The following is a 16,522-nucleotide window of genomic DNA, read 5'->3' as shown; positions in this document are numbered from 1 at the left end:
CCCATCCAGCCTGGCCTGGGACACTGCCAGGGATGGAGCAGCCACAGCTTCTCTGGGAAACCTGTGCCGGGGCCTCACCACCCTCACAGGGAACAATTTCTTCCCAATATCCAATATATCCCTGCTCTGTGTCAGTGTGAAGCCATTGCCCCTTGTCCTGTCACTGCAGGCCCTTGTCAAGAGTCTCTCTCCATCTTTCCTGTGGCTCCCTTCAGGCACTGGAAGGCCACAGTGAGGTCACCCCAAAGCCTTCTCCTCTCCAGGCTGAACAATCCCAATTCCCTGAGCCTTTCCTCCCAGCAGAGCTGCTCCATCCCTCTGATCCCTTGGTGTCCCTGCTCTGTCGTGGCTCCAGCAGCTCCCTGTCCTTGCTGTGCTGGCCCAGGGCTGGGTGCAGCCCTGCAGGGGGGTCTCAGCAGAGCGGGGCAGAGGGGCAGAATCCCCCCTCCCCTGCTGCCCTGGGGCTCTGGGTGCAGCCCAGCACAGGGGGGTTCTGGGCTGGGGCAGGGCCAGCTCTCACCCACAGCACCCCCAAGCCCTTCTGCCAGGGCTGCTCCCTCTGCTCATCCCCAGCCTGGATCCATCCCACACAGGGATGTGCCCAACACAGGGGCAGCACCAGCACCTGGTCTGGTTAAACCTCATCAGGTTCCCATGGGCCACTGCTCAACTTTGTCCAGGTCCCTTTGGATTGTCACTGCACCCTCAGCTCGGTGTCATCTGCTGGGGGTGCCCTCGATCCCTTTGTTTATGTGATGGATTCTCCAAGGGGAAATCACATTTGACCAGTTGGATAGCCTTCTGTGATGGGATGATGGGCTGGGCATGAGGGAGAGCAGTGGATGTTCTCTGCCTTGACTTCACGAAGGCTTTTGACACTGTCCCCAAGATCCTCGTGGATCCCCAGGGAGTGCGGGTTGGCTCAGTGGGCAGTGAGGTGCACTGAGCACTGACTGAACAGCACAACAGCAGTGCAGGGTCTGCCTGGAGGTCTGTCACCAGTGGTGGCCCCAGGGCTCAGTACTGGCCCCAGTGTTGTTCCTCTTACTCATCAGGCCCTGGCTGAAGGGGAGAGCACATCTGCTGAAGATCCAAAACAGTCAGGAGTGTCCAGGCACACCAGAAGGTGCTGCCACTCTCTGAGACCCAAACAGGCAGGGGAGCTGGGCAGACAAGAACCCAACAAAGTTCAGCCAAGGCAAGGACAGGGTCCTGCACCTGGGCAGGAACAGCCCCAGGCACCAGGATGGGCTGAAGTAACCTGATGGAGAGCAGCTCTGAGGAGAAGGACCTGGGCGCCCTGGTGGACAGTGAGCTGTCCCTGAGCCAGCAGTGCCCTGAGGGCAGGGAGGCCGATGGAATCCTGCATTTCCAGGGGCAGGGAGTGATCCTGCCCCTCTGCTCAGCCCTGGGAGGCACATCTGGACAGCTGTGTCCAGCTCTGGACAGGAGAGACATGAGACCAGCAAAGGGCTGTGTAGATGATGAGGGGACTGGAACATCTCTCCTGTGAGGAACCGAATGGAATCGGGCTCTGTGGAAGTCTGAGGGAGCAAGGCTTGGTCAGCCTGGGGATGACGTGACTGAGAGTCATGTCATGATCTTATAAATGCATACAAATATCTTCAGGGACAAGGGGCACAGTCTGAAATACAGGAAGTCTCCTTCTGAATATGAGGAAAAACTTTACTGTGAGAGTGACAGGGCACTGGAACTGGCTTCCCAGGGAGGCTGTGGAGTCTCCTTCTCTGGAGAGATTCAGAACCTACCTGGACACAATCCTGTGCAACCTGCACCAGGTGCCTCTGCTTCAGCAGGAGTGTTGGGCTAGATGATCTCCAGGGGTTCCTGCCAACCCTATCTGTTCTATGTTTTTGTAATGAAAATATATTTTGTTAAATAAATAAGAGTCCATATTGTGCCATAGGATGGAGCAAAAATGTTTGAAAAAGTTGAGAAGCTATTTAATTATTTGTGTTGTTTGTTTTGAAGGCGTAATTAAGAAACTGCTTCTGAAATTAATCAGAAACTCCATAAAAATTATAAGTATGACAGCAATGAAAGGGTTCTGGACCCAAGGATTTAGAGGGACTGGATTTGTACTGTGTGATCAGTCACATAGAGCTTGTTAGATAAGATGCTAAGCACTCTGGTCCCAGTGCATCAAAACTTCTGTGTGTACAACAGGTAAAAGTCATGATATCTTGCTGCCTGTACAACTGCAGTGCTTCCTTAAATGGGCCTGAGAGTGGCTGTATGCCACCAAGTGTTATTCAGTACTTAGAAAAAACTCTGAAACTCCCTGTATGAACATGTTAGGGAAGTCTAAGAGACTTGGTTTTAGTCACTTTAAAAATAACTTGAAGAACTCCTCCAAACTATAAAACCTGAGTGGACCACAGGCTCAGGCTGTTAATGACTGCACATTGAAAGAATGTGAGTACTCATTCTTGTGCTCTGAAATGACATGAATACCCCAGGCAAGGACTGAGTTTTGCTTTGAGTAGATTCCAGCAAGTGTCCACTTCATCATTTCACACAGGCTACGTGTCTGTGTGGGACCTCAGGGCTTTCAAGTTGCAGAATTTGTCAGTAGATGGTCAGTCCATTTGCCTTAACATGTAAATAGTTTTTCCTCTGATTTATGGTTCTGTGCAACCAATATTAGATATCTCAGTGTAAAAGGTAAGAAGGTTTTCAGTGGATTAAGTTGCCCATAGAAAGCTCTGCATCATTCCTATAATTTACAGATTAATTTACTTGCAAGAATCTATTGGATTGGGTCCAGCACAGGGCTGTGGAGATGATCAGGGGTCTAGAACATCTCTCTTATGAGGAGAGGCTGAGGGAACTGGGCCTATTTAACCTGGAGAAGAGACAACCAAGAAAGGATCTTACCAATGTCTGTCAGACACACAGAGGGTGTCCTGGCAAGAGGTGGGAGCCAGGTTCTCTTCAGTGGTGCCCAACAGCAGGACAAGAGGCAGTGGGCAGAAACTGCAGCACAGGAAGTGTTTTATGAGGAATATGAGGAGAAACTTCTTTACTATGCAGGCAGCTGAGTGCTGGGAGCCCAGAGAGGGTGTGAGGTCTCCTTCCGTGGAAGATCCTCAAAAGCCATGTGGACACAATCCTGAGTAATATGCTCTAGGATGACTCTGCCTGAACAGAGAGGTTGGATGATCTCCAGTGTATTCTTAAGTAAGAATTATTAAGGTTTTTTCTTTAAAAATTGCACACTACTGTATAGCTGTTAGAAAAATCCATTTATGTGTTCCCAAGTGCTGGCAAAAAGAATATACAGGTCTGGTGAATTTTACAGGGAAGGTGGAGTTGAGGTTGTTGTTTGTTCTGATTTATTTTGGGTTCTTTGTTTGTGTTGGCTTTACACTATCAAGCTCCAAACTTACTAAATTCATGCCTTCTCTACATAAATATGATGTTCCTGAAGCCGGATTTTTTGACTGCTGTTGTTTTTCATTGCTAATTCCCAGCTCAGGGCAATGCTGGTCTCTCTTTATAAGAGGTGAACGTGGCTGATGTGTCCATCTGTTGAGTTGCTTAGCATTAACACAACTTCCTGCAGCTTCCATGTTCTAATGGGTGGCTGCTGCTTAGCTGGTGCACAGGTGTCCAAATTTTTTGTTAAACCCAAGTAGTCAACAAAACCCCAACCAACCAGTCCAGCTTTGTACTGTGTGATACAGCACAACTGAGCTGAGTGGTAAGATAGTGTTGCCATTTCATGTTAAAAAAATTACTATTTGCTGTAAGATCTTAAATATGTTTCATGTGTTTCTGTCCAGAGAAATGAGAGAAAATATTTGTTCTAAGTACTGGATATTGTGTTGCTCATGTTTAGGAGAGTGGAAATGCTGAACTGATTTCCCAGGTGGCAAAAATGCCCATTTGCCCAAACATTTTGTGCCAAAGGAAGCATTCATTCTCTGAAACTATTCAGAAGCTGAGGTTGGGTTTATAAAACACTTTTCACCAATGGAGATAATTTCAGGAAAATGTGGTTGTTTTGATATGACCTACAGAAAGGATTTCAAGACTTACAAAACATTTTCAGCACTTTTCTGTTCCCCAAAAGTTTAATGAGTAATTATGTGTCTGACTAAGCCAATTTACCTGAATAAGACCAATATTCTTCTACTCCTACTATAGCTCTCATTTCACTGTATTGAAATTTGTGCTTGAGACTCTCCCATTTCTTCCACTTTTCATGGACCTCAAGTATTATCCACATGGAGCATGAGAATGACTTCACAGCCTATTGGAGGCTGCAGTGCTTAGATTAAAATCACTCATCTGAATCTAGAGAGGCCCCTAACTGTGTTGCTGATAGATAACAATGAAAATCTTTAGTCTGGCCATTTTCTAGACTTTTATTACCAGAGCTCAGGAAGGAAGTACTTCAAGTGGTATGGACCTACTTGGGATGGAGTTACTGTCTCATTTTTCATGTAAAGTTCATTGGTTTGTTTAACCCACAGCAAAATCTTTTTTTCATTATTGAAATAATAACAATACAACAACAACAAGTAGGTTTGAGTCAACCCAAACCAGATTTTTTTAATCTTAGTAGAATCTATAAGTAAATGTAACAGGAAGTAGGTATAGGCAATAATTATCCTGGAAGAAGGATAGTTCAGTTCAGTTTGCAGCAGTTAATGATGCTGAGGAAAAAGACAAAGTAAGGAGCATGATGATAATAGGCTAAATAATTTACTTACCTTGGATTTTTCCTTCAATTGATCTGGACTGCTGCTTGTTTGTATCTGTAATTATCTTCCCTCCACTAGTTTATGGAGTAATGTTAATCCAGCATTTGCCTTTTGGAGTTCCTACATATAGATGTCAGTGGGAACTGCAAACTCATACTAAAGGGGCTGTGGATATCTGTGCCTCACAGAAAGAGCTTCATGCCAAGCTGGAGGCTGCTGGCATTCCCTAGACAGTGACATAGATGAAAAGAAGTGTGATCAAATTCACACAGAATTGCCTTAAAACCTGAATCAAAGAGTGGATAACATGCACAAATAATTGAGCAGGAACTTGGTTGTGTTTAGGCACTGTTGTCAGGAGGCCACCTGTGAAAGGATAGAAACTACAGCTAAGGAGTCACATTCAGGACTTGGACGTTTATTTTGGAAATGCTAAAAGCTGTGAAAAGGGTTTTAGCTCTTAAGAGGACAGAGGGTGGTGCCCAGTTGTTTAAGAAAGGAATAAACAAGCGACATCAAGAGAGTTGAACTTGGTGCAACATCCACATAATATCCATGGGGCTGTTAGCTTTAGCTCAGCACATGGGCAGCAGTCACATGCAGCAGAGTTAAACTGTGAGTTACATGTGTGTTTCCTAGCTGTACAGAGCAAAGAAGTCTCTTGTAGCTGCATTTATGCCGTGTTTGCATACTGTGAAATTTAAGACATTCCACTGTGTGTCACAAAATAGCTCCAGAAATGATTCAAAGCATCCTTTTCAAGTTGTGCAGGCAAACAAGAAGGCCAGTCAGTGGGTGCTGAGTGGGAGTGGATAGGTGATTATAGCCCATTCAAAGACTGAATTCTCCAGGACAGATCACAGCCAACATTTTAAGTGTTCTATCCTTGTACATAAGAAAAGAGTTGTTCTAGGGATCAATTAATTAATCAATTATTTTAGAATGATTGTAGTATCATCACCCAGGAGCATTCCTGTGATTGTCTCTTTGTTTCCCGTCTGTAAAATGTGCTTTATTTCTCTGGGAAAAGTAGTTTTTCACACTTTTTGTTGGTTTGGGGGGTGTTTTTTATGTCTAGTTCAGTAAACATTGCCTACTGTAGGATCCATCTTCTGCAAGTGCATCTTTTCTCACCAAGGACTCTAGTGAATATTTTTGCAGCTGTGGGAGTGAATGAAGCATTGAATTCAAGGCTGTGGTGCCCTTTCTCCTTTTCTTCATCAGATTTTTCAGTTTCTGAAAGGAGGAGATAAAAAGTAGAATCTAGCCTCATGTGCAAATAACAGAAAATTTAGGTCCAGCTCTTACATTTTTGGTGAAGTCTGATTTCAGATCTGCTGGAGATTCAAGTGCTGTGCACAAAAGCAGCAACGTCTCTTGCCTCTATTATTTCTCCTGCTTGCTCATATAAAGTCAATCTAAGGAAGATGGTTTGGCAGCTCTTTCAATTAGCAGTGGTTCTTGTTTCCATGGCCCCTCAGCTGCTGCAAGGGATCACCCTCCCCACCTTCCCAGCGTGTCACTGCTTGTAGGAGCGTTCCAGCAGGAGCACCTGCCTGCAGCCTCTGATCTGATACCACTCCTACATGCCAGATTTGCTCTTTGGACTTACATGGGTATCTTGAGATCCCATCTTCCAAGACACCCACTCCAACAGAGCATCACGGTACTTGGAGGATTAGAGAAGTGAGAAGAGTGTGTTCCAAATGCTGCTGTCATTAAAGGTTAACTCCTAGAAATGAGCACATTTTGTTTTAAACATGATATACTAAAGTCATTTGAATTGTTTCTGTGATTATCTCATTTGTATGTTGCTGTGCTTCAGGGTTCAGAATAGATGAGGGAGACAGTACAAGGCTAAGAGGGATTTGTAAGATCAAGAAAAATTCAAAAAAAGCAAGTAGTGAATGAATATTTACTCTTTCTCACAATAATGGATTCTGGGGGCATTCATCCAGACTATGAAGCAGCATTTTCAAAATAAATACAAGTGTGTCGTTTTTATAAAACTTAAAATATAATCTCATAATTGAATTGCAGAAGTAATTTCCCCATCGTGTTGGGCTTATTGGAGATTAGAGAAATCCACATATCCAGTAGGAAAATGGTCTAGGAAGTGATTCAGGAAAGTTGATAGGTGTGTGATGGCTGAAACCTGGGAGAACATATCTGTAATGGTTCTATCCATCTTTACAGTCTTCTCCTGAGTATCAGCTACAAGGACAGTGTCAGAGATGCTGGGCTAGATGTGATTTTGGTATAATTATGACTGTAGTAAATACAGGAATGTGTTCGGGGTTTTTTTGAAAATTTTAATTAGACTTTCAGCCAGCTTTCTGACTAGAAATACTCAGAATATAATGTTTTTAAAATTCCAGAATCAGGCACCTACATTTTCCAAGCCTGTGGTTGCTAATCTTTTCCTGTACAATCCTAAGTGGTGTTTTGTTGCCAAAGTTTGAGAAAAATCTGCAGTATTGCTATGAGTGCTTCGTCTTTCTGTCACAATGTTCTGCACTGGTAAAGCAGGCATCTTAGAGACATCTTCCAAAAGTTTCCAAGAGTAGCTTAGAGGAAAAGAAATAGCAGGATCAGCTCCCTGGATCATGATCAAAATCCTGTTTTTAGAAGTCTCGGTGCTACAGCAAGTACATTTTACTATGGTTCCCAAATGGTTTGGAGATTTTGAAGACTCAGATTTATGAGGGGCTTAAGTGTTTATCAAAATGCTGACATGAAAGAGAAATGTCAGAAGGAAGGAAGAGAAGATCAGGGGAGGAAGAAAACAGTGGACATACTGTTCCTGGCATTGACTCTGTGTAGTGTTTCCACTTCTGTGTCTTCCTGCTGGTGGTTTTGGTTTCAGGTACCCTTAGCAGACCTTTCTCCCTCCATGGTATCCAAAGAGGACACTATGCTGGAAGAGCTTCTTTAGGCCAAACTCTGCAGGAAGCTCTGTGCCAGATCAGGGTGAAACACCAGTGAAGTTAATTTGAAAAATTCATCAGATAACTTAAATGAGAAACTGAAAACATTTGTTTATTTAATATATAAACCATTCATCTTTATCAACTGTAATATTTCCTACCCTTTGATACTGTTCCACACTACCACTCTCCAGAGGATCTCATCTTACTAAGGTACAGAACAAGAGTTTGATTATATGAAGGCAGTGGGCCAAAAAGCTAGAGGTCTTATGCAAATTGAAATCTGCATTGATTTACATAATGCTTCTGATATATAGATATAGCTATATATGTATGCATTTATGCAGCCATTATCTCTCTCTGTTGAAAGATCCTTCTCCTTTCCCAGCCTTTCCCTGAGCTGGCTCTTGCCCTGGTCCTGCTTGTCCTTGGTGAGGACTGGTCACTCTAAATCCAGGAGCTCCTCTCCCTGCAAACATAGGCTTGTCACTGTAAATTCTGTAGCAGCAATTCTTGCTTTTGTGCTGGTTGTCATCTGAGCTGTTTATTTGTGCTGGTAAGGAGCAGCTAAGAGCTGTGGAAACTGAGCTATTTCTAGGTGCTTCCAGCAGCAGTTGTCATTGGCAAACAGAATCACAGGACAGTTTTTTGTGATGAGTATTACAGAGAATGGCTTAAGAACATGTATTCACTCTCTACTGGTTCTTCATCCTCTTTTTGGGGGTGAGGGTTGGAGCAGCCATGTGGAATAACCATCTGAGCTCAGCTCAGGTGAGAATCTTTCAGCATTCTTTTGTGGGTTTGGACTGTAAAAACTTGCTGAAGTCTTCTTGCATCAGTGGGATTTTGAGACTCAGCTGTCCTGTAAGCACTGGATAATGTACTTTAGGAATCAGCACACTGTCGGGTGGGGAGACCAAGGTGAAGCTTTTGTCATATAAGGAGGCTAGGAAATGGATTTGACTTTCAATGCACCAGTTTAAAGGAATGGAGTCTTGCCCCTGCTACCTTGAGGCTGCCACCCTCAGAGAGAGAATCTGGTCCTGAATGATCAGTAGTACCTGATTTTATGTAAAAGTTTATGAAAGAGGACCTGTCTATTGTTCTAAAAGAAGAAAAAAACCTCTGTTTTATTAAGAATAGAGTAATAAATCAAGTTAGCTTTGTATTTGTGTGCAGTCAATTTAGAAGTCTTTTAATTGTTTTTATCTGGGGCTGAGAGTAGATGTTTGAGTGAAGGGATTTTATGCTATAAGTGACTTTTTTCGAATCTCTGGAGTTAGGCCCCTGGGGTACAGGTGTAAACTGTCACACAGTTGTCACACAATTGGCACCAATTAAAGCTCCTGAGAATCTACCCTCAGTTTTTTCAAAACTGTCAACAACCATGTTTGACATCCAGAGAGCCAGCAAAATTGGAGCTAAAAAAGCTTTATGGAAAACCTGACTGCTTATTTTGGTGTTTATGTGGAACTTAATCTCTAGAAAATCTGGTTCAAAATTCAGTCTCATCCATGCTGCACTACCGATGTTTCCATATTCAGGTGGATAAGTTGAGCTGCATTGAATGAGAATTGCACAATGAAAGAAAGAAATAGGCCCTTGGGCAGGTATTTCACTCGTGAGCTTTGAAAAAATTCAGAGACATTAAGGAATTACTCTGCCAGCTCTACCAAAACTTGAGCTTCTTGGAGTCAATGGAGTTCTCTTGCATAACTTCAGAAGACTATTTTATGCTGTTCTCTCAGCTGGGTTATTAATAAACTGATAGGCTGATCATAAAGGGCTTTATTGGAAAGAAATTCTACCAAGTGAAGAATTCAATAAATATTTTCCAGGCATCCACGTCCAGTAGATTGCTTGGTGTGGTGGATATTAAGCAATACTGCCTTTTAAGGCTGCAGTAATAGGAAGTGTTCCAAAAAGCCTAACCACAGTAGGACTGAGACCTGAGAAGAGAACATCCTGCAAAAGTAATCCTGCACTGTCACCAAGATCCATTGCAAGGCATGTAGTAGAGAATAGAGTAGTCCTAGATCCCAGCTATTTTCTTTCTTCAAATCTTTCTCATAAATGCATATTAAAATGATTTTGAGGCAAGTAATCGAACACAATTGGAAAAATTCCTCATAGAAAAGCTTTTTAAATAATTTTATTCTAGCCTATGGGTTTAGGGCTTTATGGTAAATTGATCTCTTTATGGAAGTAGTAAATCATTAGCATTTGCTACCAAGAGCAGAAGAGAAATGTTTACAAGTCATTGCATTCGTTTCAGATTATTCATCAGAGTTGAAAGGCAACTGTTTGAGTTACTTTGCAATACCATAAACAGAGCTCTGGGACGACCACATACTTTGTAGCATAATTTGGCGTTTGTGCATGTACCAACTGAGACTTTCCTTCAGTAAGTGTTCAGCTAATTTTCCAGAGAGGAGAATCTGGATTCCAGGCTGCTGTTCTGAAGGAGCAAGTTTGAGTTGGCAGTGATAGGGCAGCAAGGCTTGCTGGCTGACAGAGGAAGGGTCTAACCAAGATAGCCTATTTATTGTCCTTCTTGGGCAGCAGTAGGCAAGGAAAGTCTTGGCTTCCCCTTTTCCCACACACTCCCAAAATCTCTGATGGAGTCATGAAAATGATCAGATCTGGGAAAAAATAAGAACGGAGGACAGGGCGGATTTTGATACAGAAAATTCGAGTCAGTAGTGCTTAACATTTCCTGGTAAATAAAAAAAGGAGGGCTGTCTACTCACTTACATTGTAGTTCAAGACAGCATGAGACTGCCTGGTTTCCCTGGGTGCTGCAGTAATTACCCCAGAGCTTTTTTCTCTGTGAGAAAGAGCTACAAGTGCTGTCACACGAAGGCAGCACAAACAGCAATAGCTGAGCGAGCCAGCCCTGCATTCAGAGCTGCAACAGCACCAGCAAAAGCAGCTTGGGTTTACCTTAGTGTGCTGTGGCCAGTCCTGGTGGAATTCATTTCTGCAAGAGCTGTGCCAGCTCTTCTGAGGTTTGGAGTGTTGTGGATCATTCAGCTTTGTTGCGGTTTTTTTGCCCCTTCCAAAAATAAAATTAAAGCAAAACGTGCACCAACTCCATTGCCTACATGTTGGCACATACTGTGAAATAATTTAACTGGCTGAAGAGTCTTCATAAAAAAAGAAAAACATAGAATTTTCAGGTGGCAAGAAAAAAAGCAAAAATTAGATATGACTCACTTTCATAAGCAAAACAGGAGAATTGCAAAGTTGAATGTGGGTCAGATACCTAAGAGTGGCAGTGGTTTCCCAATGCTGATACATATGTGTCTGTTAAACACTGCAGAGTAAAAACAGTTATGCCAAAGAGAGGTGATGGGGGATAGGCCCTCAGAGCAGCCAGTAGCTAATGCTGCCTTTGTGGTTTTATATATTTGCCTATTAAAATGACAATACAGACATGGAACATTTAAGATTTAAGAAGCCTTCTTTTCACAAAACAACATTAAACAAACTGACAAAATAGGGGGTTATGACTCCAGTAATTGAAACATGCTGTTCTGTTCAAGACCAGAACTCCATAAAGACTCTTTTCACCCAGTAATGCCCTTTATGTTTGCCTGCTACCCCTGCTGGAAATTACTGTAGACCTGAAGTATGTCTTTCCAAGTGGAGTGGGAATGACAGAGTGCAACAGCACACTTGGCAGATGGGGTCACAACCTTTTTAGGTTGTTCATGTTCATTATGCATTGGAAATCAATTTGCAGCTCAGAATACATGAAGGCATTGTGGGATTCCTCTCTGCACTGTTTGAGGTTTTGTTTTGGGGTTTATTTCATGTTAACTTTAAGCCTAGGATGTAGGAAAAATAATTAGAAGGATTAATTTGGATTAACTGATTTAGGTAATCTTCACTAGGTTAATTTACAGCATGCCTTTTTGTGTGCTCCTCGCTCTTCTAGATTTATATTCTAAAGCTGTACATTATCCTGAATGTCTTTTTCCTTCTGTCTTCTAGATGTTGATGAGTGTCTGGATAACAATGGAGGCTGCCAGCAGATTTGTGTAAATACTATGGGTAGCTACGAATGTCAGTGCAAAGAGGGCTTTTTTCTGAGTGATAACCAGCACACCTGCATTCATCGCTCCATTGGTAAGTTTTCAGCATGTAAAATGTGCTCTTGAGATAACAGTGTTCAATCAGAAAAGCTGAAACAGTTTGGGGTTTGTTGGGCTTTTTGTTTTTTAATCTCCACAGTTCCCAAAATCATTTTACTGGTTGGTTGAAATTGATTGATTCCTCTGCTACCCAAACTTGTAGCAGAGCCATAAATAAGACAAAGAAACAGGCTTTGGTTTGACACACAAATTATACTTGGTTCACACAGCAGACCCTTTGTGCAGGCAGGGACAGATTTTTCAAATGGTAACTTTCTGCTTCTGAGTCTCCAGAACTTAAAATCTGTTTATTGGATAATGGTGCACCTGTGTTTCACCTTAGAAAGCATGGTATCTTAAATCCAAAAGAGCAGTTCGTTAGTTCTGTAAATTACACAGGTTACAGGGATTCTGCCCGTTGTGTAACTCATTACTTTGTTGCAGACTGATCATGGTTGCGTCTGTATTGACACAGGACTTTCCTTTGGTTCAGTACCCTGTCCTAGGTGGATTTAAAAAAAGTTTCTTTGTTGCCTCTGTACCAGCAATAGAAACAAGGAATCCTTGCAGAACTTTGATCCTTGTCTGCCACTGTTTTGAACTAGAATAAGCAGCTCTCTTTTCTGTAGATGTCAGACATGGAAGACAAGTTTGAGTGGAAAGGGAGAAAAGAAAACAACATAGTCATAAATCTTTGCAATTAACTGGACTCTCTCAGTGTTCATTCAGGCTTCTGTGACCCTGGCAGCAGTGGGAATATATGCTAGCAAACACATTTGCCAATAAGCAATACAGAATGACAAAGTAGCAAGATGAGACTGGTGATCAACAGTGTAAGCATGCTGTAAATATCAGCAGGTCACACAAATGCTTCTGAGCTATTATAACTGACCAATACTGACCAGAAAATCATACTTGAACACAGAGTATGAGTTTAGTTATTCTGTTGATAAGAAAGCAAAACGTTGTAGTTTTGCTACGACGCAGCATCTCAGAAATGTAGGTGTATTTCTGGCACTGTGTGTCTGCTTAAACAGAATTGTAACGACAAGTAGTGATTTTAGAATCGTGAAACTATGGAATATATTAACAGGTCCACTTTATAGCATGATTATTACATTTTAAGTATTTTGATTATGACAAGAATATTCAATTAAGCTACATGAACCAGTGCACGTTTGAGGTTGTTATCTAATAGCTTTTTAGTCATTCTTTAAAGCTAAATTGTCCAAATTTCTGTCCACCATAAAGTAACACTGACACAAAGATACCCAACAGAGCAAGGAATAGTAGCTGGAGGCTTAATGAAAAGCACTTGCAGAGTACTGCGCTACAATCATTATTTCAATTTGCACATTATAAAAATTCCCAGCTGCAATAAAAAAAGAATTTAGTTATCTGAGATGGAAACTAATTAAATAAATGAAAAATGAGACTCTAAAGGCAAAAGTTTATTCTAAGGAATAGTTTCATTGAGGGAAAAGAGTATTTTTTATGGCAGTTAGGATTCCTAGTTTGGTAAAAAGTCTAGGGGAGTGGATTTGAACACTGACTGCTGTGGGCATGTAATAAATATGCATGGAAAATATATTTGTGTTAACTTGTTTACAAAGAAAGTGTCTTACAAGACATAGATGTTTAATTTGAAGCAATATCTTGAAATTGGTTTAGATCTGAAAAAAGCCAAGCAAACTACCAAATAGACCAGTGGGGATTGCAGCGTGTTTTATGAGCAAATGGTTTGCAGCTTTTCAAAAGTAAAGTGTCAATTTACAATAACAGCAAACATTACACTGCAGTGTCATGATCCCTCACAGAAATACATCAGGTGGGTATGCTGGAGGAAGGAACTGAGATGAAATGATCTCTTTCACTTGTCAGAGGTGACTGAACTGCAAACAGTAAACATGCATGGTGAGAAAGCAAATGGCTTTTTTAATATCTGTGTTTACTCGCTTTCGTGGGTCTCACTTGTAAACACTGAGAAACTGTTGGAACACAAAAATACACATTAACATATTTATCCAGAATGGTGCCTGGGGCTATATTGTGACTGTACCTCTATTGGTAAACAGGGCTGGAGTGGACAAAGGCACACCACGCAGCCAGCACTGCAGTCCAAACACAAAGGCACTGACTTGCCAAAGCCCTTTAGCGAGTTTGTTGACTTTGTGCATAATAAGATCCATTCACTGCAGGATGGGTGCATTTCTATCTCTGTAAAATGCACGTGCAGTCACAGAATGTTGATGTCCCCAACATTATCTAAAGTCTCTCCAAGGACTCAGCTAGTCTAAAACCATCAGCCACAAGGATCTTCATGCAGTTTGCTGCCACCTTTCCCCTCCTGTTTTCAAATGCCTGGGGAAAAAAGGAAGGAGCACTGCAAGGTGCTTAGGACATGATTGGAGTTGGGATGAGTTCAGAAGGGAGGGAGCAGCACCAAGCCTAAGGATGCCTTCCCTGTCTGTGAGCCCAGCTCACCTGCCTGCATGCTTGGAACTCACCAGCACATTCGAGTAATGGGGTGGTTTCAGAGTTCAAAAAGGGCTTTGGGTATTGAGAGTTGAGCAGAGGAAGGAATACATCCCTTTCTGCACTTTCCAGGCAAAGGAATGGTGTCTTCCAATAAAATATATCCTCCTTAAAATTGTTGGCTGCTCTGTGAACTTTCTCATCTTCCAGAGATGCACTGTGCTTGTCCCAGTGTTTTTGGGGTGTTTTGTGTCACCATGCTCCTACCCACAAGTTGTGGTTAAAAGCCATATTAGAGTTCATGCTGGGGGCTTATGTTCTTGTTTCTCAAGTGGCATGTTGGCTTGCCATCCAGAAGTGGTGTTATTTCATGTAGACAAAAAGGATTAATGATCCACAGAAAAATAATCATTTTATACTAGTGGGAGGCCAGGCTTACATTAAAGTCAGAGCAAACCCTGGTGTCCCAGCATTTGCATTGTTTCCATGTCTTCATTACAGGCTTACTGGTTTCTTATGTTTAGTCCCGGTATCTTTTGGGAGGATGCTATGCCCAGTACAACTTACCTCATTTATTTTTGCATAAAACTTAATTTTGCTTTGCTGGGTCAGATTTCAGTGCTAGTTTACTCACAATAATAATGGCAAGAACAGGGAGAGAGAATGGGAGGGAAAATAGATTGTAGAAGTTACGGAGAACTTAACAGTTGTTTATCTTTGTGTATCTTAATTGCATGAGTGGATATGAACACTGGGGATTACACCAGAGACGAGATTGTGTTTGTTTCCTCATGACTTAAAGAGAAACCTGAATAAAAAAGCTGTTACTGTATCATCTCCAGCTCCAGAGGGAGCATGTGTTTAATAAATGTGGAGATTACTATCCTACACCACTGCTGTGACTGAGTCAGGTTAATGGGTTACAGCACCTTTTCACTGAATTTGAAGATTAACCAAAAGCCCTAATTCAGCAAAACCTTGGGGCAGATCCTTAAAGTCCTAATTTAGGAAAGCTGGTGAAAAACCTAGATTTGGCTTAAAAAGTATCAAAAATAGACAAAGTGCCTATAGATAGACAAAATAGACACAGTGTCTGTATCTCCTCTGAAGCTCAGAGTGAACACAGTGAAGGGTAGGGTACATCCCATTACAACTTACAAAAGGTATTTTGGGCAGAACCCTTGGCTTCAAACTGCCTCACCTACCTGAATTCCTACCTCCAGGGGCAAGTCCCCTAAAGCCCAAAGGGTTTTTTTGCCTACAGGAAACATACTGCAGGAGCCCTGTGGCCAGGAAGACTTCAGCCCCTTTAGATTCCATCCCCTGTCTATGTCTAGCATAGTTATATTTGTGGTCTTATGTCTGCTAATCATTCACTGCCAATGTTTTTATACAGCAAGTACCAAGTAAGCTGCAAAGGCAGGTGAATTATGAGTGGCAGTTACATGTGGAGATGAGAAGAGGTGGAGAAGTACCAGGCTATAGGAGGCTGAAATCATGGTGGTCTCATCAAGTGGTGAAAAAGCTTTTTACACAGTTGTCACTGTCATTTTCAAGGCTGTTAAAAAACCGCTTAGCAAGGAAATGCTTTTTCACCTCCCCTTATCCCATTAGCCTCAGCAGTTGGAGAATTCGACATAAAGTCAAGCTACCACAACTTAGCAAGATTCTCAAAACCAGCTTGTCTCTTTCTGTACTAAAACTGTGTGGGTTTAGACCCAGAGGAAATGTGCTAAGCCACGTTGTCTTGCACTTGCTGAGCAGGCCTGTGGAATGGCTTATCATGCTTTTGCTGATGCACAGAAACTTGTTAAACTTGATGGTGTGTTAAACCCTTGTTAATTTTGCAGTAGTAGCAGAGGAGTCCATTGGTCAGCTGACATCAAACTACTGAGTTTCTTCTTCTGAGGATTGTAAAGCCACCTTTGTTCAATTTTTTTCTTTTCTATTTTCCATGAATTTTTTTTGTTCTTTATGTGTTTTCTTAGTTCAGTGAGATTTTGTAGTGGTAGAATAATGTATTAGAACTCTGTGAGAGGAAGTGCTGTCCCCAGTCACTGAAGGAGGTGTCATAGTTGGGTTTCTGGGATTCTTTATTCCCATCTTTGCTGCTGATTCCTTGTGGGACTCTGGGCAAGAAGATTATTGTGACTCAGACTTTCTGCAAAGCACTTTAGAGGAAAGAGGTGCTTTTTCTACAGAAAACACAATAATCTATTCACATTTAAATTCATGTGGAAGGGTGACTTTAAGT

At 42.0% G+C, this 16,522-nt stretch overlaps 1 protein-coding gene across 3 annotated transcripts in view; it reads left to right on the top strand.

Annotated features, from left to right (window-relative positions):
- SCUBE1 (signal peptide, CUB domain and EGF like domain containing 1) overlaps positions 1 to 16,522 on the top strand; it is a 190,390-nt gene that overhangs the window by 39,299 nt on the left and 134,569 nt on the right. For all 3 annotated transcript variants that reach the window (XM_088164796.1, XM_014881079.2, XM_014881070.2), the window contains exon 4: positions 11,654 to 11,788. In XM_088164796.1, coding sequence (XP_088020922.1) covers positions 11,654 to 11,788 — 135 coding nt within the window. The remainder of the gene's footprint in view (positions 1 to 11,653; positions 11,789 to 16,522) is intronic.

This window comes from Sturnus vulgaris, chromosome 5, assembly GCF_052056855.1.
Source record: "Sturnus vulgaris isolate bStuVul1 chromosome 5, bStuVul1.hap1, whole genome shotgun sequence".
NCBI lineage: Eukaryota > Metazoa > Chordata > Aves > Passeriformes > Sturnidae > Sturnus > Sturnus vulgaris.
This window is presented reverse-complemented; position numbering and strand designations above follow the sequence as displayed.